The 24142-nt window shown below is 44.1% G+C and overlaps 1 protein-coding gene across 2 annotated transcripts; it reads left to right on the top strand.

Annotated features, from left to right (window-relative positions):
- Positions 1-4704: 4704 nt before the first annotated feature.
- Positions 4705-14644, top strand: INSIG1 (insulin induced gene 1). Of its 2 annotated transcripts, none has more exons than XM_042802085.1 (6): positions 4705-4734; positions 5244-5628; positions 7669-7793; positions 8484-8650; positions 9120-9219; positions 12335-14644. In XM_042802085.1, exons 2-6 carry the CDS (start codon positions 5253-5255, stop codon positions 12362-12364), a joined length of 798 nt encoding a protein of 265 aa, XP_042658019.1. In that variant the 5' UTR covers positions 4705-4734; positions 5244-5252; the 3' UTR covers positions 12365-14644. The 2 variants fall into 2 exon arrangements, with proteins under 2 accessions (XP_042658019.1, XP_042658018.1); XM_042802084.1 differs by lacking the exon at positions 4705-4734 and adding an exon at positions 4757-4906.
- The last annotated feature ends 9498 nt before the right edge of the window (positions 14645-24142 follow it).

Raw genomic sequence — 24142 nt, 5'->3', positions numbered from 1 at the left:
GCTTAAATTAGCCATGGACATGCTCACACATACACCTTGGAGGAGCACTTTTGCAAACTCTGATGTTGTATAAGGATTGGTGATAGAAATGTACTTAGTTCTCTTCTTCATGCAAGTAATGTTTCCATCAAGAAATAAATGCACATAAAAGACAATGTTCCTTCTGGGTTTTATTATCATGATACCTCTGTTTATTTCACCTATTCTTTAGACTATCATGACTTGGACGACTATTATAAGAAACTGGTCATCCCCTCATATGATGATTGATTAGCTACTCATTTACAAAGGCATTACAGCCAATAATTTTACTTTCAAGGAGACTCGCTCCTTATAGTGCCCTGATCTTTACATCACAGCTAATATAAAAAAAAAAAAAAAAAAAAAAAAAAAAGTATTGAAGTATTGAAACACCACTTCTAAGTAGTATATTTAAAGATCTGGATGTAGTATAAATGTAAGTATAGCAAGACCAGTATTCCAACAATTTTTAACCACACCTGGATAGAACAGCTCACCTCAGTAACACTGCTCGTGCCAGCCTCACAAACCTACTATCATCACCAAAGAAGTAATTTTTTTCAACAACAATATAACCAGCAAATAGTATTTTTTCATAATGAAGCTTAGATTAAATCACCATCTTGAATATCAAGTATGAGGTCATTGAACTCGCTGCTGCATAAATATGCAGAACAATGGCGATGAATTAAGTTGAAACTGAGGCAAAGACGCTGTCTTTGTGTCAGGACAGAGGTTCATTGACAGTGAGTCAGTACCCACAGCTGCATGTAGGATGTTGATGAGCTAATTATATGATAGTTGTTACATGAATTTAGACACTTGAAGACTGCAGCCTACATATAATTGTTCTTTCTGTTTTGTTCTGGTAAAAAAGCAGCTAGAAAAAATCCGGCAACTAAACAAAACAACTTCAATTAACATTTGTCACATACCCCCTACAATATTATTAACTACACCAAGACAGAGCTTTGTTAGGATATGTTAGGGTTTAATTTCTATGCTCAGACTCCAACTATAGTTTCTCACCCTCAGATTATGTAAAAGCAGCTGAGTGTTAAGTTCTGCTCACTGTGGATGACTCACACTATTATATACTAAGCACCAACACATTTTGTTTTACCCCTTCACTTTACATGCCTCAAGTGTTCCGGCTACGGTTTGTCTTGTTCAGAGCCTGTAAGTTTTGTGTACTGCTTATTGTACCATGTAATCACTCCCCGTCCTTCTCCTTTTAGCTTTTAATGAGCTCCTGCACTGGCAGTTGGGCAATTTCACACAACTATCCTACAGAACTCAGCATACACCACTTATTACCGAGGGACGCTGACCTACAAGAAGGCGCCAGGTGATCTGCAGGCTTCGCTGCAGATCCCTCAGAATTCACACAACTGCACTGGAGACCACGGATAAAGCAAAGAACTCAGTCTCATAAACTGCTGCTGATGTCAAAAGATTTTTTGAACTCTTGTACATAAGGTTGGCATCAGCAATCAAACAATGCATGTCACTAAATCCTTTTACAGAGACACAGGAGATTAAGGCTTAGCTTATGACTGGGAAGGTTTCTGTTCTCTGTATCAATAGGAGAAAGTCTTGAAGGTGAATAAATTCCAAAGTCTCCACTGAGGCAGAGGGAGAGAAGCTTCAGGCATAATACAGGTCTTGCTCTGTGATTCTCTACCACTGTCTTCTGAGATCGTATCAGCAGCCAGCTCATTTTCTGATCTCCTTTAAGTAGGGAGAAAAATTAAACGTCCAAGTATCCTCAGCTTCTCATGTTAAGAGGCCCATGAAACAGCCTTTGTGAGACGAGCGGGTTGTCAGATTCCAGAACATCACAGAGTTTAATACAGAAAGCATGAAAGAACAGGTGAAATTATTTATGTAAGGAGTAGTGATGCTGAGTACTTCCAGATTCTGCTGTCTTTGCTAAAGTATAAGATAAAAATAATGACTTCATTAATCTTACAAAGACACATGAGCACTTCTTTCCAGAAATAACCGTTAAGTATAAAATTTCAGGCATTAACCAAAGCATGCAGAGGTCTAACCGTTTTTAGCATTGTAAAAGGAAATGTAAAGCAACACGACAGTAAAGCAACATGAACGTAAGGGACATTTAACCTTTATTCTAAGCAAGTAACTTCAGGAAAAACATGCATAGGGCCAGTTTCTCAACTAGCGTAGATTTGTTTTGATTCTGCTGGTATTAGCAAAGCTGCAGCAAGTTTTACCATCTCAGAAGTTGGTCTCTACTGTCTGAAAGAAGCATGGAAGAAAAAAGGGCACCACCACATGATGAGTATGAAAAAAAGAAGTAATAAAGTATGATGCAGGAAGTAGCAAAAGAGACATACCCATGAGGAAAAGAAAAACACAGGATTAAAAGAAATGCTTAATAGGTTATTTCAGGAAAGAAAACTAGCAGACATAGCGCAAGGGAATGTGAACTCTGCCCAGACGCTGAGAATATGGGTAAGACTCAGGGGAAAAAAAATTAATGCAGAAAGATATCTTTTCAAATAAAGTAGAGATGTGGCAAAAGCAAATATGAATTATATTAGTTTCCCATAGGTCAACTGGTCAACTCCAGAAAGAGATTTCTTACAAAGATGGGTCATTTTATCTTAGATCCACAGTCCTGTTGATAAATTTCAAAGTGATTCAACAAGAAAGAAAATTTCCCAGGGAATGAGTTCTAGCCCTTACTTAGAGCCACCAAAGGTATTGCTTAGGGGTCTGGGGATACAGATAAATTGCCTGTGTCAATTCAAAACTCATACACAGTTGCCATGAAGGGAAGTGCTTGTCTGCATGTGATTTCCTGGAACAAATCAAATATTTCTGCAGAGCAACCCATAAAACACTGACAATATTAAGACTGTTTTCTCCAAAATTAGTAAACTCAAACTTATAGTGCAGGTACACTGGACCAGAAAAAAAAAAAAAAAAAAAAGGGAAACACATTGTGTCTTCAAAAATATGACAGAAAAATCCAAACAATTTTAGCCTAAGAGACTAAAACCAAAAGCTCTTTCTGTACACTAATTGAGATGAAACAGCAATGGAAACTGAATATTTACAATTCCACGTACAGAGGAAACATTTATGGCAGCCCAATGGTAAAGATGGTGAGACAGGGCTGGGCTGATTCCAAGCTAGTTGGTATTAAGAGAAAAATACTGGGCTCTTCTGTCACTTCCGACAGTGGCACTAACAATTTGTCCATCACCAAGCCAGTCGAGTACGTCATCCAAAGGCATGCTGCTCAGCAGGCTCAGCTATCCTAACTCTTTGCATCCCAGCTAGAACTGAACAGAGGTCAGAAGAGATAGCCATATCCCAGACGAATTTTACTCTTTATGATATACAGAGGACCTGCCTCTTTCCGTATCTTCAGTTGATTCCGTATTTTTTTGTTACATTTAACGTATTGGTGAAAGACAGCTGGAACCATCACTGAACGCTGATGGTCCAAGAGTTTGGAACAGCATTCTGCCCATCACAGGCATGGCTAGCACCTATTCTTAAATCCTCAGTGCCATTGCTTGGGAAGCCACTGGGTCCTATATTCTTTCCAGCTGTAAAGAGAGCATACCTTATGTGAAAACAAAGACCTGTTGGCTGCAGTGAGGCCAACTAAATAAGAAATGCAGTTATTCCTACTATCAACACATCAGCCTCCAACATGTCCTGGAGAAATGGCGTCTTAAACAAGAAGCCTAGCAGCCATGTCCTGCTCTGTAGACAACTTTTGGTGCTGAACTCTAACACGATGTACAGCACATACAGTTAACCATCTCTGCAAGGCCACCTTCCAGACCCCTGTAGAATACAGAGAGTGAACTTGCATTTTTTTTTTTTTTTTTTTTTTTTGATGCTACACCTGGCTGGGAGCGCGGCGACCCAGGCTTTGCGGGTGCTGGCAGAGTAGCTGCTCGGGTTGTCAGCACCGATGGTTAAGTCAGGAGCCTGGGATCTGCCGGGCTGGTCGCTGATGCAACCTTCCGCAGTCACGGGTTCGGCGGGGTGTCCTTACACCATTATTTTAGGATTATTACCAGCCCAGGGTCACCGACCCTTTCCTCTTCAGGAGACGCCGCAGTTGACGCCTCCAACCTTCCTCACGACCATCTCCCAAGGGAACAACCCCGCCCCGGCAGGCTGGGCGAGCCGGCGAGGGCTGGGCTGCAGAGGACACTTTCTTCACCATCACCGTCGGTAGCATCGGCAGCGCTCCCCCCTCAGCGCTCCCCCCTCAGCGCTCCCCCCTCAGCGCTGCCCCCTCAGCGCTCCCCCCTCAGCGCTGCCCCCTCAGCGCTGCCCCCTCAGCGCTCCCCCCTCAGCCGTCCGTTACAGCCGCTGGCGCGGAAAACCTGAGGGCGCCCCGCGCCCGCCCCCCCCCCCCCCGCCATTGGCCGCGGCCCCGGGGTTGAGGGGCGGGAGTTCGGGCAGACGGGCGCCGCGCAGGTCCTACCGCCGCCAGCCGGGGGGGCGGGGCGGGATAGGGCGGGTGGTGTGTCCCGCACGTCATATCAGCCGCCCGGCCGGGATTGGCTGCGCCGCCTCACCCGACTGGAGGCCCGGGCGCGCGGGCTGGCGCGGCGGCTCCCGCGCTCGGGGCTTGGCGGGCGGCCCCGCCCCGCCCGGCCCCGCGGTGAGGGGGGGGGGGGGGCGGGTGGCGGAGCGGCGCGGCCGGCGCTGCCGCCGGTAGGTCGTTGGCGGGTAACGTGACACGCGCGGCTAGGGGCTTATAAACCTTACGCGGGGGCCGGTGGCGGCGTAGCCGGGAGGGAGGCGGCGGAGCGGCGGCCGTTCGCCCCCCCCCCCCCCCCCCCCCCCCCCACGGGCCGAGGCGGCGGCGGGGCGCGGCCCCCGGGAGGTGAGAGGGCGGTGGGGCTCGGTTTTACGCCCCAACCCCACGAGGGGGAAAGCGGACCCCGTCGTTGGGGGAGGGAGGGCGGCGCGGGTGGGCCTGACCGGGGGTCGCTGTCCGTGTCTCTGTCCGCCCCCCCCCCGGGCTGAGCCTTTCGGGTCGCGGGGGTCCCGCGGGGGGGGGGGGTGGGGGGGGCGGTGTTATATCACCCCGCTCCCGCAGGGCTCCGGCCCGGCGGGCTCGGGGCCTCTCGCTCGGCGCTTCCGGAGCGTGGAGGGTCCGGTAACGACTCGACCGGGTTTTGGGGGGTTTTTGACAGCCGGTCGCTGCGCGTGTGTTCCAGGCGAAGCCGATGCCCCGGTTGGAGACCCGCGCCTGGAGCTGCTCCTGCGCTGCCAGGGGGAGGCACAAAACCCAGCTGGGGGGCACGGCGGCCGGGCTGGCCGCCAAGGTGGGCGAGATGCTGAGCTCCGGCCCCTCGCTGACGCTCGTGGGTCACGGAGCCGGCAGCCCCGGCACCTCCAGCGCCACCAGCACCACCGGCACCTTGCACTTGAGTCAACACCTGGTGCAGCGCAGCGTGGTCCTCTTCGTCGTCGGGGCGTTCATGGCCCTGGTGCTGAACTTGCTGCAGATACAGAGGAATGTGACTCTGTTCCCCGAGGAAGTGATTTCCACTCTCTTCTCCTCCGCCTGGTGGGTGCCCCCGTGCTGCGGGACAGCCGCAGGTGAGTTGTTGACTTCCACGCGTGGATTTTCCTCATCCTCCCGTGGGGACGAGAGGCGGTGGGACTGAATGTGTGACCTGAGGGGGGGGTGTGGGTAGCTGAGCACTTCCATCGCCTGCAGAGAGTGAGCTCTGCGTTGTGGAAGGCTGCGTGCCCACTCCGGCTTTATCCACGTGCGTGAGCCACCCACGCGTTTCCCGCGTGTCCGGAGGCCCTTTTTTTTTGTTGTTGTTTTTGTTTTGTCTGTGTGTGTTTTTGCACTGGTGCACTCGGAACGCGGGTAAAGTGCGTTTTCCCAGCAGCGCGGTGCGGGCTGGGGCGGAGGGGTTGTGCGTGGAAACACGCGCTCCCCACGCAGCTGCCGCCGTGTTTCTCCCGTGTCGGTGTGAGCTCAGCGCGGGGTTTCCCCGCTCTCCCCACGCCGCCGCCCCACCACGGCGGGACACGGGTGGGCGCGGTGGGGCAGGCCCGCGCCGCGTCACCGCCCCTCGGCGGCCATTGGCTGCCGGCGAACTGGTGAGTGGCGGGCGGCGCTCGCCATTGGCTGCCGGCCCGAACTGGCCACGGGCTGACCGAAAACAAGGAAGTCACGTGCAGCGGCGCCCTGCCCGTACCCCCCCCTTCCCCCCCCCCCCCCCCGCTCGTACCCCCTATCCGTTACCCCCCCACCGGCACGCACACCCCCTCGCCGCTGCCCCCCTCCCGCCCGTACGTGAGTAACCCCCCTCCTATCCTTGCCCAAGCAAAATACGGCTTGATGAAGGGTCCAAAAAAGCGCTAAATCTTAGAAAAATAAACCCCCTGCAATATTCTTTTAACTTGTATTCAAACTGCTTTAAACAACTCTTCCATGGGTTGTTTTGTTTTGGTTTTTTTAAGGCAGTGGTTTTGTCATGTGCTCTCTGAACCTCATAGTAAGGGAGTATGAATGACAAATCATAAGCTTGAATGAATGATAAACTGCGTAGTAAAAAGAGATTGCCACGAGATACGCTCCAATGAAAGTTCTCATTGTCCTGTCACAGTTGGATTAAACTTTGGCATTTAGCTGTTAATTGTAGGGTCAAAGTCCTGGTAACTGGCATCAGAATAATGAAACTGTTTCGGGATCAGATCACATGTTTTTCTTAGAATGGTATGTCTTGTAGCCTTAACATAGAAGTTATTCCTCCTAAGAGTTTAAGGGAGGCGGGGTGTGGGGAAATAGTAGGAAAGGAAACATACACATTAAGTGCAGTTAAAGCAGCACATCTAGCCCTGGAGTTGGTAACAACACATGGACCTGCAAGACTTGGAAGAATGAAATTCATCTAGTGTTTGTGCTAGCAACTGGGTAACACTAACCCGTGTCTCCTGCAACCAATTTGCAAACTGATAAGGCTGAGAAAATGCTGTATAAGGATAAAAACTTTGTCTGGTTAATAGCATGAATAGTTATTTTACCCTGATGTAAATATGGCTGATGGCAAGTGCTTCTTTAAAGTGCAGCTCTGCTTCTATTTGGTATCAAAATTCATCTGATATGGATGGGAGCATTTGCTGACTTCCAGCCCAGCAGAAGGAGAGAAAATAGCTCTGCCAAGAAACTTCTGAGTCCAGGCAAATATTAAATATGGGGCCTGATTCACAGCTAATGAGTCAAGTTCATAAAACCATCGGCCCTGCATGTCAGAAATAAATTCCATTCCTCACTGTAATTAAGCTTTTTGTTACTCTTTGTTATTTATTGGTACAAAACAAGTATCTGCTCAGGATGTCAAGTGAGATATGCTCATGGGCGAGAAAGAGCTTGAAGTCGGGTACCTTGATATCACAATATATATATCTGCTCTAAAGGTTCAAACAGAATATTGCTTTTTAGAGTGTTTGGGTTTTTTAATTTTCTAAATGGGGTGGAAATGATTGTGTTCCTCGGGTTTACAGTAACATGATAAGCACCTCTCTGCTTTGTCAGGCACTTTGTTTGCCAAACTGTTATTTAGTAATATTGAAGCAATCATTGTATAGCAGTTAGTACAAGTAGTGTTTCTTCTCTTGCAGCTGTCGTTGGCCTGCTGTATCCCTGCATTGACAGCCACCTTGGGGAACCGCACAAATTCAAGAGAGAGTGGGCCAGCGTGATGCGATGTATAGCGGTTTTCGTTGGCATTAATCACGCAAGTGCTGTATCCTTGAACTAGCTTACATTGTTGCTCGATGTGCTTAGCTTGTTGTCATGAAACAGTCCCTCCCATTCACAGATGGGAGAAATGCAAAGGTAAGGATGGTGCTACTGGCAGAGACCTAAACTTCTGTGAGACATGCAGTGCACTGCAATAGCTACTTTGAGGTAGATAACACAGTTCACTTAAAAGTAGTTTGGAGGGTTCTGGGAGATGGGAGGGATAGACATCATAGTATCTGTGGTTTAACTGTGAGCGTAATGGTGCAAGTTGTGTTATTTTAATCTGTATGTTGTCTACATCTAATAGTTAACATAATTAACTAGTGAGGTACACTGGACTGTTGAGTAAGAGTGTTCTTTGTGTTGTATAATGATGGTTTGAGCAGAAAACCTAAATCAGCAGGGATAACTAGGTTACTTGAGACAAAAATCCATAGAAGTTATATATTGCAATATAGTATATTCTTTAGATTCTCAATGTGGCAAAAACTGGATGTTGTCTTTGCACTCACACTCCAGTCAAAGTCAACAAGAGCTATGATTGCTCATCAGGTCTGAAAACCAGATGCTTAATGTACTGTATTTAGAGATACAAAACCATGCTCACTTTCAGTTTGAGTTCTCCCGTGTTCAGTTTCAGCAGCAGGATGTCTGTGGACTTAAAAGGATTTGCCTTAACATCTTTTTCCAGAAATTAGATTTTGCAAACAATGTCCAGCTGTCTCTGACTCTAGCAGCCTTATCACTGGGTCTTTGGTGGACATTTGATCGTTCAAGAAGTGGTCTCGGACTTGGAATTACAATAGCCTTTGTAGCAACTCTGATAACCCAGTTTCTTGTATATAATGGTGTTTATCAGTAAGTTATGCTTTTAAAATACTATTTCAACTCTCATGTCTTAACTGAAAACAGATGCACATGCACTGGAAGTTAGTTATTAATGTATTTGCCATGTTCTTATAAAAAGTCATTTTGTTTATCTAAGGCAGCTAATTGTCCAGTTGATCCAAATGATCACATTGAGAACTGGGGGTGGAGGGTGTGGAGCAGACAAATTGGGATGTAGGTTGAAATAGTAACAGTTCAGCAAACAACTTCTGCTGGCCTGGTATATCACTAACTGGCTCTCAGGAGAGAATTTCTAAACTTTGCTGTCTAGGACATTGGGTTTTAAAAGCTTATTAAGTTAACAGACTTAGTCTCTCTAATTCTTTTCCTATGTTACTGTTTTGTTTAGGCCCAGGGAGAGAATTCTATAGTATCTTGCTAACAGTATGTAAGGTAATGATAATACCTTGCCTCTAACTTATTTCCTTTCGTTCACTAGGTATACATCCCCAGATTTTCTTTACATCCGTTCTTGGCTTCCATGTATATTTTTCTCAGGAGGTGTGACTGTAGGAAACATAGGACGCCAACTGGCTATGGTAATTACTGTATAATTAGCATTTCCTTTAACAATCCAAATACATTCCATTGTAGTTAGTCCAAGAACAAACTATGCCTTTAAGGGTATGACTCACAAATTGACAGATATCTTCCCAAGAGTTTAAATGTAAGCATGCAACCTGTGTTGCTGGTGGAGTGGGAATCCTCTTAGTGTTTGAGTGTCTTCTGTATTTAACTTTTTCCAGCAACAGCCTAAATAAGATTGCAATCAGTATGCTGCTTCTGCAGAGAATCTTAATCACCTCTGCTCTATCTGTACTTTGAATTAACATCTAAGGTAACTAGAAAACGGAGGCACAGATGGGCTTTCTCTAATTAGTCAGTAAAGCATTTTTGTTATGTAGGTAAATGTCCCTATTTAGCATTAAATTTCACCACTCTAGAATCAAATACGCTCTTTCTGCTCACTTAAGATATACTTCAAGTTTTACCCTGTATATGGGATAATACAGTATAAATGACTATCTCGTTTGCTAGGTTCTTAAGTAATTATTTCCTTCTAGCATACTTAAGAGTAAACCTGGCTGTATGCTTGTACATCAGCCTGAGGCTTGGTTGTGAATGGTGTTCTGACAGTGATAGATAGTAATAATTAATACTGTATTAATTCTTTCTTCTTTGCTACATACATTCTTTATCCTAGAAAACATCCTTCAAGTCTTTAACTTCTCTAAGGCTGCTGTGGTTCAGGTGCCTTTAATTTTTTACGGAAGGCATTTGGAGACTTGAGAGTTCCTGAAATGTTAGTCTCTGCACTGTTCAGTAAGGAGGAGAGCTGCTTTTTGGGACTGAACCACAAACGAGTAAAAAGATGAGTCTAGAGCTGGTTGTCTTTCCTGGAACAGGCTTTCTGTCTCTTCTGCCTAGCCTTGCTAATCCAGTGGATGGATGCTAATGTCCTTCTAATGTGGATAGTCTGAACTTGATGCTGCAGATGGACAGGCTCACAGACAAGCTGGGGAAGAGTGCCATGTTGCTTGACCACCACTGGCTAACATTAAAGATCAATTTCTTTAGTATTGATTCTCAGTTATGCTAAATGAATAGTAACCTCTTGTAGAAAAGCCTGTCTAGAAGAAAAAAAAAAAAAAGAGGCAAATCTGCTTCTCTTATTGAGGTTTTTCTTTCATGCTGACTTGAGACCAAGCTACATGTTTCCTGGGACCATGGTCAAAGTCTTAACTTCACGTTCAATTTTGATTTGCTCTGAGGTTTTTTAAAATACAAACTTGCTACTCCCCCTTCACATCTCAGTGGTGCATACTTCCTCCATGTGTTGGGTTTTTTTTTTCCTTAGGACTACATGTACAGAGTGAAGAGAGGGTATAATTTCTCCTTTTACATTTGCCACTCACATCAGGTGCAAAGCTTAAGTAAAACTATTAAATATATCTTTTTCACTTTAAGGGAACCTTAAAAAAGAAAGAGCTAAAATAAATTCTTTCATTTTGACTTCTTTTCACCTGGCATCTCACCAAATGTGGTTAAAATCAGACTGGCTTCTGCCTGCAACTTTCCTGTCAGTCTTGTCATCTTCCTTACGAAGAAAGAGGGAAGTTGGCAAGGCAAAGCATTCTATTCTGGTTATCTAGAAGTGTCTTCTCATGTCTTTTACACTACCATTACTTAGCCTGGAAAAAAATGGAGAAGCCAAACATTTCCGTAGGAAAACTTCTGCAAGTTACTGTGAAGCATTTAGTGCTGAAAATTCAGAGAATTCCACTTCTAAAATAGAAAGGTAATATTCAATCAACTAGGTTTTTCTTCTATAGAGATGACCCAAAAGCATCAGTCTGTTTTGCCAGCCATTGTGAATGTGGCAAGAAGATGGAATATTGTATTTTTAAAACTAAACCTGAATAAACGGGGGGGGGGGTTGTAGCTATATTCTCTCCTACAGTCCTTGAGCTCTTTGGCTGAGTGTGACAGCTGCAGATCAAAAAGTAGATATTTTCTGGGCATGTCTAGAGTAGAAGGTGGCACGTGGAAATTACACTAGTGGAATAAAGTTGCTTTGCTTATTCCTCAGCCCCTGGCTAGCTTTTGCAGTTAGAAAAGGAATTAGAAGAAGTAGAATGAGAAGTGTCCTTGAGATATCCCCTCTCATCCTGAGAAATGTTAGCTGGGAGATGCTGCTTTTCAGTCACAGGATTTCAACTGATCTTACATGCAGTAACCAAGTGCAGTGTTACCTTTAAGCAAACCTGATGTTAGCAGAGCGTTTGGGGTTTTGTTTGCTTTGGTGAGTTTGGCTTGAGGATTAAATGAAACATTTTCTTGAATAGCTTGATTTCAAAAGAAAAGTTGGAGGGCCTGCAGCTGCCATCAGCTCTTGCTGCTCATTGTGACACTTAGAATTGCTCAGTCAGTGCTCATCACCTGGATTAAATGGCTTCATTTTGAGTTGTAACCATCATTTTCAACATCTTGGCAAACTAGGCTTGTATTCAGAAGTTGGACCTCACAAATATCTATTGTTTGCTACCGCTAGAGGCAGCAGAACTGTAAACACATTCAATACTTGCAAATACATTTGAATTTTGACTCTAGAATGAGAAGAACATATTGCAAGCTTTGTTTTAAAGAAAAGTTGATTAAATTTCTTACACTGACTGAAACTAGGGTGTCATACTAGAAAAGGGACTTAGGATGAAATGAGTAATTCTATCTGATGCCAGGCTTTGATTGGAAAATAAAGTAACTTACCCTTGAAGGCAGTTTGAAAGAGGGCTCCTAAACTGAACTAATGCCCCTTAAGCACTGTGTACCTTCTGCTAAGAAATTAACTGAGATAAAGAGGAAAGCTAATGAAGTCTTATAAAAATCAGTGCAATTGGTAGATGGATTTATCAGATGCACAAATTGAGGCAGCACAGACCCACAGTGATTTTTTTTGTTTTTGTTTTTTGTCCACAGTTAAGGAGCACATCCATGTTGAGCTTTTATAAGAAGCCATGTCTGCTAGGTCACTTTCAGCCTAAGTGAAATTAGTTAGCTATTTAATCATTGAAAATAATGCATAATGTAGTCACATACCAAATGGCATTAAAATATAACGTGTTTGATTTTTTTTTTTTTTTTTTTTATCCATAGGGTATTCCAGAGAAACCACACAACGACTAAATCTTTGAAGAAGAGAGCATGGTGCCAGTGTGAAAGTGACATAACGAAGATGTGTTCCTGTTTTAAATTGAAGATTATTTAGAAAAAATAATCTCTTTATGGGCTCACTGCACAAATGACTTGTGGAAAAAAAAAATATTAATCCACTCTTAGAATAGCCAAGTGAAATTAACTGCTTATCTTGAAATCTTACCCTGATTTACTGCAGAAGCATTTGCGTATGGCTGTTCTCTGGAAGAGTTTAACACCAAGTTGAATACAACTGTTCAGGCTAAGTGGCAGTTTTCCAAGTATTAGATTCCAGTGTAAGTTATTGAAGCAGCTGCCGTATTTTAAAGCCTTGAAACTGAAATTTAATTACAAGCTCTTGTATCAGTGCCCAAAGGAAGTAGATCGATGGTGCTTAACAACAATGAAGTATGGTTTAATAGGAATAGTATTTATCCAAATCTTTAAGAAATAGGGTTATTTAAAAATAAGAGTGATCGAAACAGATTAAAGGCATTTGACTAATGCTTTTAGGAGTCTTATGAAGGAATCATGCCCTTATTTGTAATGCTGCATTAAGTTTCTGCCTTCGACAGTGGTGAGGGTTGGAGGGACAAAAGGTTGGAATTCACTTAGTTTGGAATTTCTAAATTACTTTAGTATGATAGGTGAACACTGGAGACAATCTTGTTCAAACGTGAATTTTATCAGGAAATTCTGACCAGAAATTTCATTACATCTGAAGCTTGCAGTTAGATTTGCAAGAATCAAGTTCTGGCCCCAATTCAGTAAGAAATTTAAATGTATGTGAGTACTCCTGCTTAATATTAGACATATGCTTCAGTATCTCACTGAAGGAGGTCTTAAATGTCTGATGTCACTGAAAAAACATGCATTGCAGGCCATTGCTTGGCCACTGAGTATGTGCCCCCAGCTCCTTAGATTTGCAGTTTCCTCCTAGGGGTGTCCTTGATACTGCTTCTGTTTGAGTCAGGGCTTTGACTGAAATGTTAGGAAACAGAAGGAGGCATAAAATGTGATTTAAACTGTATATGAAGAATAGCAAGCAGCTTGTTTTCTCGGTTTAGTTTCTGAAAGAGATCATGACTTGTTTTTTCACAACCCTATAGAACTTGCAATCTGTGATTGCCTTCTTATAAAAAAAAAAAAGTGCTTATGTCACTACATTAAACATTTGGTGTTTCTTAATACTTAGTTCTGGTGAGCACAACGTATTCATTTGATAGCTTAGACCACAGGAGACCTAAGTAGCAAGTATTAGGTCTTAAAGTTGAAGTGCAATGTACAGTAAATCTGAGCCTCTTGTTCTCTTCAATATCGATCATTTTTTATGAGAGATTAAAGAGAAAAGGGTTCTGAGTTCATTTCAATGCTGCATGAAGTCAAATGGAGCAATAATTTATTTAACTAGTAAAGCTAGTTTTGTTGTATCTTTCATTGAACCCAAATTTTTAGAAATACTCCAGTTTTGTGGTTATGGTGTACTTGTAAATTTTTATGGATTTGCCTTTTTGTATTATGCAAATTTTTGTGTTCTTTTCCAATCTTACATGGCTTCAGATATAGTTAGAGGCATTGGTTAAAGACTGACCCATCAAAAAAGATGTTGAGTCCAGGTAGCAGTGTTCTGGCTGTTTTCACTCTTCTAAGGGAATGCTATAACTGCTGCTTGTGCTTTTTTTTTGTAGCAGGAAAAGTTTAGCACAATGTCTATATTACAGAGCAGACCCCAGTTCTAATCTTGCTTTGGTGTAAATGAAGAGTAATTTCATTGGTATAAGATCCTTCCTCAAATGTTTTAAATCTAAATCATCACATTTTATAGTACTGCTTGAAGAAATTATGTCCTCAGATCAGGACTGGATAAGCTCAGCTGTTTTAAATATGCTACCTGCTGGGGAAACAGTTTTGTAACCATCTTGAAACCAATTTCAGATGTTATAAAACCAGATGTAAGTAAAGATGACAGTCATCTCTACAGATATTTGATTGATAGAGAAGTATTTAAGATTTGTTTGTAAAGACTGAAACTAAATCTGTATGTGTTAGGAAATAATGCAGCCAAAAATGTAAGTCAAAAGTTCATTTTTTGCCAATACTTCTGAGTATCTTAACCAAAGTGATTTAAGTTTGGAAGAGGTGAGGAGGGGAGTGAAGAAAATTTGCACTATTCTGAATTTGAACACTTAAATTCTCATTCTTACTGATAAGTTTTCAGCGGTGTGTTTGGTTTTACACTTTTTTTACTATTAAAGTTTTAAGATCAAGTCATGTTTGCTTTGGATTCTGTATTCACATTATGCAGGAATCTTCCTTGAAAAGGAGAGTTGTTATGGTTGCATAACAAATATTCAGTCATGCATACTCAGTGGTTTAAAAAAAAAAAAAATCCTAAACTGAACTTTGAGAGATTAGCTTTTAGAGGGACTTCCAGCCTGGGTTATACAGTCGAAGAAAAACAGTCCTGCTATTGTACCAAGAAAATGGCATAAGTGTATATTATGTAACTTAAAGTACAGGATCTTCTTACCATTGTCTTCCAAGATGCTGAAATTCATAATCTGAAACAAAATATGGACGGGGGCAGGGTAAACATTCAAATTCCTGTTGTGTCTTGATTATCTGCAGTAATGATTACTAAAGTCTAAAGCATCTTAAAGAGTGCAAACGGTAAGAATGAGTAAGCACAGCTGCTAAGGCTAAGCAATTCTAATGCTTGTGCCATCTGATTTAGGGAAGATAGCATCTTGCAAATTTAGACACAAAGTCTTCAATTTTACTGCACTTAAATATTTATTTCAAACTTGTAGAAGCTTCTGTGTCTATGGTGGTAGCAGTAGAATGGCTTTTTGGTTAATCTTCATCTGTATCACTGCAGAGTTGGTTGGCTTAGCTGAAGAAGGCTTCGTTAGGAACTTAACTATTTTAGCTTGAATAGCCTTTTTGCTTAACTTCAGTGCATACTCCGTGGCAGCTAAGGAGGTAGCTGTTAATGATTACTATCTGAGGATGGCCCACATCTTCCAGGTGCATTGCTTTCCCCAAAACTCTGTTCAGATTTTGTCAAAAGGATTTAAATATATATATATTTAAAAAAAAAAAAGGGGGGTGGGGAGGGGATGCAACTTGGCCTTGGGGAATTCAGACATAATGGGCTCCTTTTGAGGCAGGAAAGTGTGTACAAAGATTCTTAAAAAAATAAAAAAAAAGTCTTACCAGCAAGTGTGATTTAACCTGTGCATAGTTCCTGCAAATTCCTTCAGTAGGTTATTCAGTGTTTGGCTTTAAGCATGGGGATTTGCAGGTGCTAAATTAGCCACAGGAGGGCCCATAGTCTGTTCTCTGAATACAACAGGAACATATTGAGATGAATAATGAAATGAAGTCTCAATTGCCTTACTGTACGTAAGAGTAGCTCGAAAATTCATGAGAACAAAGCGTTACGTGCTGGTCTGATTAAGCAAAGCGTACTTTATATGAGATCATTGAGGACCCTAGCTTGGAAACCTGTGAGAGGTGTGGGTGATAACAGGTTCTTCCAGCTAGAAGGTTAACAAAGTTACCTGTAGGTGATGGTGATTTCTGTGGGCAATGAAATACCACATGAGTTGCCCCATACCCACTCTGGGGTCCTCTTCCTGCATTTAAATCCTCCTGTGGTGATAATATACTGTCTTTGTGGGCTACAAATGGGGACAGATGAATTATATATGCAGTAAAACCACAGTCTTCATACCTATATGTGTGATAAGAAAGTCTGTAGGTTGTGATGGTGCTTCTGGCCTGCTCTGATTAACTTTCAAAGGCAGAATTCAAAGTACATATGATAATTTCTGTAAATAGTGCATTACTGCCCAAAAGGTCATAAATGGTCAGAGCTTTACTGAGTTTTACTCAGTAAAGTTTTTCTCGAGCTGCAGATCATGTTTTCTCCACTGCGGTAAGTCACATCTGTAGTTTGAGTGCATTATATTGTTATCTTAAATATCAGACAAGTGCTGCAGAGATTATACCAAATTGTTATGTTGCCTAGGAATTAGAATACCAGCTACAAATCATCATTTTTGCACAGAAATCAATTTTCTCCTAGCTCAGTAGCTGGGTAGTGGCTCCAGCAGTGCCCTGTGGCAGCCAGGCGTGCATCTTTCGGGCCAGCCTGCCGTGGCTTGGGGCTGGGAAGGGGAGGCCAACTCCTGTAGCTGCTCCGGGGATGCTCCAAAATTCCTAAAAGCAATAGCTGTTAAGTATTGTTTGTGCTCATGTTGATTATTTGTTTTCTAACTAGTCAAAAGCAGCCGAGTAGCTCAAACAGCAAGAACTGGCATAGAATTAATTACAGCTGGCCCACATTTTGCTGGGTGAATGGAGGAGAGAAAAGTGTTTTTTTTCACCCTTTTTCTTGAGATTCTCTCCAGATAGAAGAGCACGCGTTCCTTGGTTGCAGAATCTGGCCACAGATTATATGGGCTGACTCCTGAAGACAGGGTTGAATCTGGGTTAGCACCACCACAGCAGCTAATGTTATGATTTAAGCAAAAGCTGACTGACTCCATGGAAGTCACATTTATATACCCTGAATATTCTTAGCCCTGTTCAGAAGGCTGTATTCTGGTAGTATCAAGCTGAACTAGCTAGTTTAAAAATTATATGTAAAAGTCCTGCTGAAGGCTGTGTACGTCTCTTACCTGCATATGAATGCGCAGGAGGTTCAACCTTTTCAAGGCATCTGAGAGGAGGTGTCCAAAAATTAAAGTAATATAACCTGGATTCACAAGAGAGTCGAGGTTCCATCCAATAAGGCCTGTGAGAGAAAGGCTCACTGAGACGTTCCTGCAGAAATGTAAGTTGTTTGCATGTTCTTTCTGGGACATGCAAGATTGAACAAGGGGGTTGTGATCCCTCTTGGTGGGGGTAGGGGGAGATTCCTAAAACTTGGACTTGGACACAAAAGAGATGTCACGTTACAGACAGAGGTCATTTAGGAGCACAAGATGGTGAGGTCACCGAGGTTCAGGTTTTCCTGGACTCATTAGGGTGCTCCTCAGCTCATCACTTGAAATCTATTGGTCTGGCTCATGATGTGGGGTTTTGTGGGTTCACGTTGCTTCTTGTCACCACAGGCTGGCAGGTACGTGAGGGCAAATGCCCGAACACAGCACTTCAGCACTTCATGTCTTCCAACGATGACAAAAGCCTTCCATCAGAGGTGGCTGTGGGAGATCTGCTACTGACTATAGTAAAAATAAGATCAGACTTATTTTTTTGCATGAAGACAAGACCTCCAAGCACGATATTTGGGTCAGCTGAAACATTTGTTACCATATTGGAATGTGTTGTTTTGGTTCTGACCCTTGGAAAGTGTTCCAAGTTGTCTAACAGTACAATGTTTCACCAATTCAAAAATCTAGATCACTCTTTTTTCATAAAAATTGGAAATTGAAATTGCTTATCTCAACTTTTTTCCTGCTTGTTTTTCATGTTACAGAATTTCATAATGATGTGTTGGTTTAGAAATTACCCTGTTTTGATAAATCAGCATTTTTTGGAAAAACAAAACAGGTTTTCAAAAGAATCCCGATCTCTTTTTCTATGTATTTCCCTGCTCACTTAATGCCCTCATAAATCTTTTATTTCCTGGCCCAGGGTAATCACCTTTTCCTCTCTCATGCCCCTTCTTGGTTAAACGGCTTCTTCCAGGCTTGACACTGATGTCATCACCCTTTGGACCTCATCTTTCTCCATGCCACCCCAATGGGGATTTGAAAGGCAGCAGATACCTGTACCAGATCTGTAGTCTGCACACTGCACTGTCTGGACCTTTTCATCATCAGACTTTGCGCTCAGCTTGTTCGAGGATTTTTTTTTTTTTTTTTTTTTGCTCTTTTCCTGCCTGCCTCTGAACTTCTTTCCACAATAAAAAAGTCAGCTTGCTGGAAGGACCTGTATCTGCCACCTTGGTGCCAGGGGGAGCAAGCAGAAAGCTGGGTTGTTTTGAAGAATCTGCCTTGTTCTGGCAATTGCATTTCAGAAGATGAACTGAAGGGTTTTATAAAAAAACACAGGAAAATAAAAAAACAAATTTTTCTCACCTGTTCTTCCCTGGGTCAGAAGAGCAGCTTTGCAGTGCCAGCTATGTAGCTGTCATGTTGTACTGGAGACTGCTGCAATTTCAAGCAACAGCTCTTGAAGATGGGACACCTTGGGCTGTGTGTTAACTCTGAAGCCTACAAGCCATCATTCAGCCTTTAATATCAGTACCTATTACACTGTTGCTGGTGTATAAAAACAAGCTACTGTCAAATTTAATACTAGGTGCAATTTGAACCTGATGTCATCCAAAAGCAAGAAAACAGGTCTGTGATCCCTGATCACTCCTGGAATGCAGCTGGCAGACTAGGTGTGGAGGGTCCTTCTGGTGGGGGTCTGTGCTGCTGAGCTCCTGCACCAGGATCCCGTAGCATAGGAGCCTGGGCACGGCGTGGAGCTGTGCTGGTGGGCTGAGCAACAGGCTCTGATTTCCCTAGGAAATTTGCTGCTGCTGGGCTGGTGGAAGAGGTGAAGCAAGGAGGTTGAACACGTCCCAGCCAGCACTGTGCAAACCCACTCCAAATTTTGTCCTGCAAGGAACAGACAATGTAGTCCAGAAACCTCTGTGAGGCTAAAAGAAGTTCAGCACTTGAACTAAGGAAGCATCAGCAGGAATATACACCTGCTGACTTACCTAGCACTAGCAGAGTAAACAGGACAAAAATCAAAACTTCAAGGGCTCTCTTGTGCAACAGAGATCTTCATTTCCATGCAGAACTCTGCAGCAATTAACTTCTTTGAAAGTTCTGATTTTAAACCTTTTTCCTGGCTTCGTTGAAGCACTCAGTGCAGTCAGTGAAGTCCTGATCCCAGAAAAGATTCAAACACAGGGGATGTGAGGTGTACCATAGGTGAGGTCAGAGGGACTGAAGATGTGCTGAGCATCACGACCAGCTCCAGAAGTTGTGACAGTTGTGCTCCCAGAAGGGAGTGACAGCTGTAGTGGAGCAGCAGCTGTCATGGCTCAGGGCTGGAGGTCCCCTTCTGCTGGCCTCAGTCATTTTTAAAGCTTTGGTCAGCCATTGAGTAATCCTCCTACCAAATATCCTGTAGGTCACCTCCCAAGCACCTCACTTAAGGTGAATAAAAATATCAGGAAAAGAGCCACACTCAGTAGTAAGCTGCTGAGTTGCTAGCTGCAAGTAGAAGAAGATAGTAATGATATCTAACAGAATAACCAGTCCTGATGATTTTACTCAGATTTGTATCTGATTTTTTTTTTTTTTTTCATGCAAAGAAATTACTTGGTATCACCAGGACAGATCCTGACATCATTGCTTAGTTTTTACTTCAGACAGCTGGGTTGAAAGTCCTACCATGCTACAAATGAGTCCCTACTGAATATAGACTTGAAGATACAACCTGGGGAGTAGTGAATCTCTTGGTGGAACTCAGTTGCAAAACACAGACATTACCGTGATTTTGGACACCCTGGAGTATTCAAGGCATCCCTGGGGGGCTGATAGATTTGGCACAGAAGTCCCACAGGCTCCAGGAGCAGCAGCAGAAAGGCACACAGAATGTGGGACATCTCAAATGGCACCAGGCTCAAGTTTTGAACCTAAACCTCGATGTCCACTAATATGTGAGCCAAAGATGTTGATCAGCATGTAAGTTAAAAAATACCAGGATTTCAGGATTTTGCCCAACAATCAAACATTAGAAGTAGACCCTGAAGCCAACAATGCACAGATATCTCAGCGTGATCACACCCATGGCTCATGGTTGTGAGAAGGACCAATCTTCTGGAAGATACAGCCAGGTGAGGGAAGTTCGAACACAAAGTTATGAGTTTGCTAGAACAAGTAGCCTTACACAGGAGCTGGAGAATGACTCTTTCCCATCAGATCTGAAGTGGGACTTGGGGAAAGAACAGCTGCATTTGCTTGCCTGCTCCTTGGGCATGTTCCACCTGCTTAATTGAAGGCAGGTCCAAATGAGCCATCTGTTGACCTGGTTGAGGAATCAGAGCTTCCCATTAATTTAAAGATACTTTTACACTTATTAAAGACCTAGAAGGAAAGGAGAGATGGATAAAAAGCAACAGTAAGAAACTTTGCCTTAGAGGCACAGGTAATATCTGTAACAGCTGCTACACCCTATTATGCCTAAGCTAATTGTTAAATGAGTCACCCTGGCAAAAGAAGCATTAATAAAGGGAAGCAAAGACTGAACATCTGGAAAATAATATGAAAGGGAAGAATTTTCATATTTTGGAACTCCTTGCTGGGTGGGAACTGCTTGGGGAGACAGCTCTAATTGCTTGTCTGAGAGAATGAAAAGTGAATCTATTCCCAGTCTGAAATCAGCACAGTCATTGCGTATTCCTCTCCGCTCCCCCATCCCAGTGCCACAACTGTTATGTGGAAACCTGACCTGCAGACCAAGACATGGTCTTCATCTTCTTCACCACGGCCAGTCAGCAATGCGGGTCCATAAAGCCGATGCTGTGCACCAGCCTCCTCAGCACCTGGGCCCAAGCTCAGGAGAAGTTGGTTTGAGTAGCTGAATGCAAGATGCGCTATCAAGACAAGGTTATTCTGGTGGCACCTGTGTCTCGGTGCTGATGGGTGGTTACCAGGATTCATTCTGATATACTCCCTTTCTGCTTGGTTGCCTAACGTTGGCAGTGGCCATGGGGCAGGAGAGGAGGACGTTAGGCCTTCTGCTGCCTGCTGCTGCTGTACATGGCCCTGTGCATCGTGGCTCTTGGCTGGGTATGGGGACCTAAACACATGGTCAAGTTTCTTCCTCTACAGAAAAATGGCATCACCGGTGTACAGCAAACTCCTTGGTGCACAGCTCTGGGGAGAACCTGTCCACCTCAGCAAGGAGCTCTGCTGAAAGTGTCCATACCACAGTCTGAGTCAGACCCTTTCCCCGATTTGACATTTGAAACTGGGCTAGATGAAACTCAGGAATGTCCTCGGGTCTCATTCAGCTTTACCAAGCGGAACCAAACTGGGATGCACTGGATCCCTCAGTCATCAGAACACTGGAATTTAAGCACATACCTGGGAAACGTGTTGTGCTGCAATGCCTGTGCTCTAACTGTGTCTGACTGGGCTTAGCTTGTCTGCTCACCATTTCTTCAGAGAAACAGCTAATGATTCTTCCACCTTCCGACAACTTGGTCTTCTTGCTCTTCTGTCATTCTGCACTTTCTCTCAGTCTCCTCTTTCCTATCTTGCAGAAGAAGCTCCTTCACTAAACACCTTCCAACAGTGCTGCACAGCCAGGAGATCTCCATCCAGTCTTGGTACTTATCAGCCCGGGGTTGGTCACTGCACAGATGAGTACCCAGCCAGACGGTTCCTGGGCAGGTACTTCCCAGGGCATGTGTCCAGGAGGACACAGTGGGTCTGCAGCAGGCACGTGGGGAGGGCAGGGGAGAGAAGAAGCAGTGAATAAGGGCTCTGCGGCAAGGCAGGAGTCACAGCTCTCTTGTTTCAGCAGGAATGTAAAATATGAGCAGTCTGATCCACTTTTCTAGAGCCTAAAACCATCCAGACATAATGCTGCTCCCAGCCCCAGCTTGCAAGGCACACCAAGCCCTTCCGAGCTTTGCATTTCCACCTGCAAAAGGAATGTGAGAGTTTTTCAGTATTTTACGTTTGCATTTTTGAAGGTGAATATGCCAACCTGAGCACAGGCAGCACTGATATTGAGTACCGCACTCGTAGCATCCCCCAGCTCTGCTGATGCACCCCAAATCTCCCCCTCTGGTGCCACTGAAGGGAGGACAACATTGGACATCTGTTTCTAACTAGCTGAACACAAAATTGTCAGTAACTGGCGACTCTGATCTGTTCCTTCCCAATTTTCTTCTAGAATTGGTGTGTGTGGGAATTGATTTTGCAGGCAGGGGAATCGGAGGGTTGAACAGGAGATCTGACACGGGGACGTGTCCCCAGCCCGTTCACAGCACGTGCAGTGACGCTGTGGCACGGCGCTTGGGAGAGATGCCCCGTGACACAGAGCAGAGAAGGGCTCAGTGGGGCCGTGTCACGGGTGCCAGGGAGAGGGATGGAGGGGGAGGGCACCCCGGGCACCCTTGGGTGCAAGGAGAGGGATGCCACCAAAGCACGGGCAGGGAAGAGGCTGTGGCAAAGGAGGGTGCATGCGGGGGGCCAGGGCCGGGCAGGCACACTCCAAAACGTCCACGCAAGGACCCTAAAACGTAATTATGAAATTTTAAAAAACAACTTGACGTTATAATTATAATGGTTCCTGGAGGAGCTGCGTAATTGAATTCTAGGGTGTCTCGCTCTCATTGCAGGCGCTAACAAGAGAATGGCTCAGCTTCCCTCGCAGCTTTCCCGGAGCCCTGCAAAGCTCGGGAGACACCCAACAATTCAATTATTGTTTCCCTCTGGAAAGCAGATCATTTTAGACACGCGGCCAGCTCTAATTACAAAGGAGAGGGGGGAAATTTCTTATGTCCAAAATTATTTGTCTCATTAAAAGGATTTACTTTCCACCAGGCCTAAAGAGTTGAAGCTCTGGTGGAAGGATGGAAAGGAGGGGAGGAGCGGCGGGGCTGGCAGGGCGGGCAGGGACCCCAGCCCTGCAGCAGCATCCCTGGGAGCCTGATCCCCTCCAGGTCCCCCTTCCCCAGGTAAAACCATTTCCCATGCAGAAGGAAAACCAGGCCTGCAACCAGGGGTGGCCGGGCAGGCAGGTTTCGTCACAGACCATGAGGCTTCGCTGAAGCAACATGTGAGGAGAGCTGCTCCTGTCGTTGGGATTTGGCCGGAGCGAGGCCGGGGCCGGGGCCAGGGCGACTTTCCTCCTCCTGGCTCCTCTTGGCAAGAAAAACATGAGGTCTTTTACTCGAAAGCTTCATTATGGTGGTGTGGCTCTTTTTTTTTTTTTTTTTTCCCTCAGATTATTTTTAAATGATCTTTTGTGGGGAAAGATGATTTTACGTAGAGGAGGTCTCTTTTCCAATTACTATTAATTAACTCATCTCTAATAGATTTTTTTTTATAGCCCTCCATTTCCTCTGGCCAGGTAAAGGCGGTGGGCCGGTGGCTGAGCTGCTGCTCTGCCCCAGGATGGATCAGGCTGCTCCAACACCCCCAACCTCGAAACAGCACTTTAGAAGGGGTTTATGTGTTTTTTTTTTTTAATTTTTCTTTGTAATTTTATAATTATAATAATGCCTTTGTAAGCTTTGCAGGGACAATGCTTCTGCCCCATGTGCCCAACTTGGGCAAGAGGGAAGTGATGCTGGGCACAGGGCCCCTGGGACCACCCCGTCCCCCCCATCCCCAAATCCACTCCTTCTCCCCTTTCCAATGCAGGGAAATGAATTCCAGTGTAATGTTTATGGTTAATTTGAAATCTAGCACTTGTTAGATAATCCTGTTAGTAGCTCGTAAAAACAAGGGACCCCTTGTATAATCAGTAATTATAACAGGCGTTTTATGTTAAATTATATCTAATAGGCAAGACAAAAAGGGAAATGTGTTTTCAGATGGAGCGTTCCTCGTCCAAAAAAAAAAAAAAAAAAAAAAAAACAAAACGAAGAGTTTTCTCCATGGCGAAATTATTCATCTGGGGGGAAATTAAAAAAATAAAGTGGTGGGGATATCAGAGCAGGGATGCCAGGGAGTGGGAATTGGGGTGATTTAGCTCCCCACCCCCCTCAGCAGGACGTGCCCAAGCTGGGCATTGCCG

The sequence above is a fragment of the Tyto alba genome, unplaced genomic scaffold (genome assembly GCF_018691265.1).
Source record: "Tyto alba isolate M040663 unplaced genomic scaffold, T.alba_DEE_v4.0 Super-Scaffold_38, whole genome shotgun sequence".
Taxonomy (NCBI): Eukaryota; Metazoa; Chordata; class Aves; order Strigiformes; family Tytonidae; genus Tyto; species Tyto alba.
This window is presented reverse-complemented; position numbering and strand designations above follow the sequence as displayed.

Excerpts from the sequence above, each read along its gene's own strand:
- INSIG1 (XM_042802085.1), top strand. The coding sequence starts at position 5,253 with ATGCCCCGGTTGGAGACCCGCGCCTGGAGCTGCTCCTGCGCTGCCAGG. Across the intron at positions 7,794-8,483 it reads GCATTAATCACGCAAGTGCT|AAATTAGATTTTGCAAACAA; the intron begins GTATCCTTGAAC and ends ATCTTTTTCCAG. Across the intron at positions 8,651-9,119 it reads GTATATAATGGTGTTTATCA|GTATACATCCCCAGATTTTC; the intron begins GTAAGTTATGCT and ends TTCGTTCACTAG.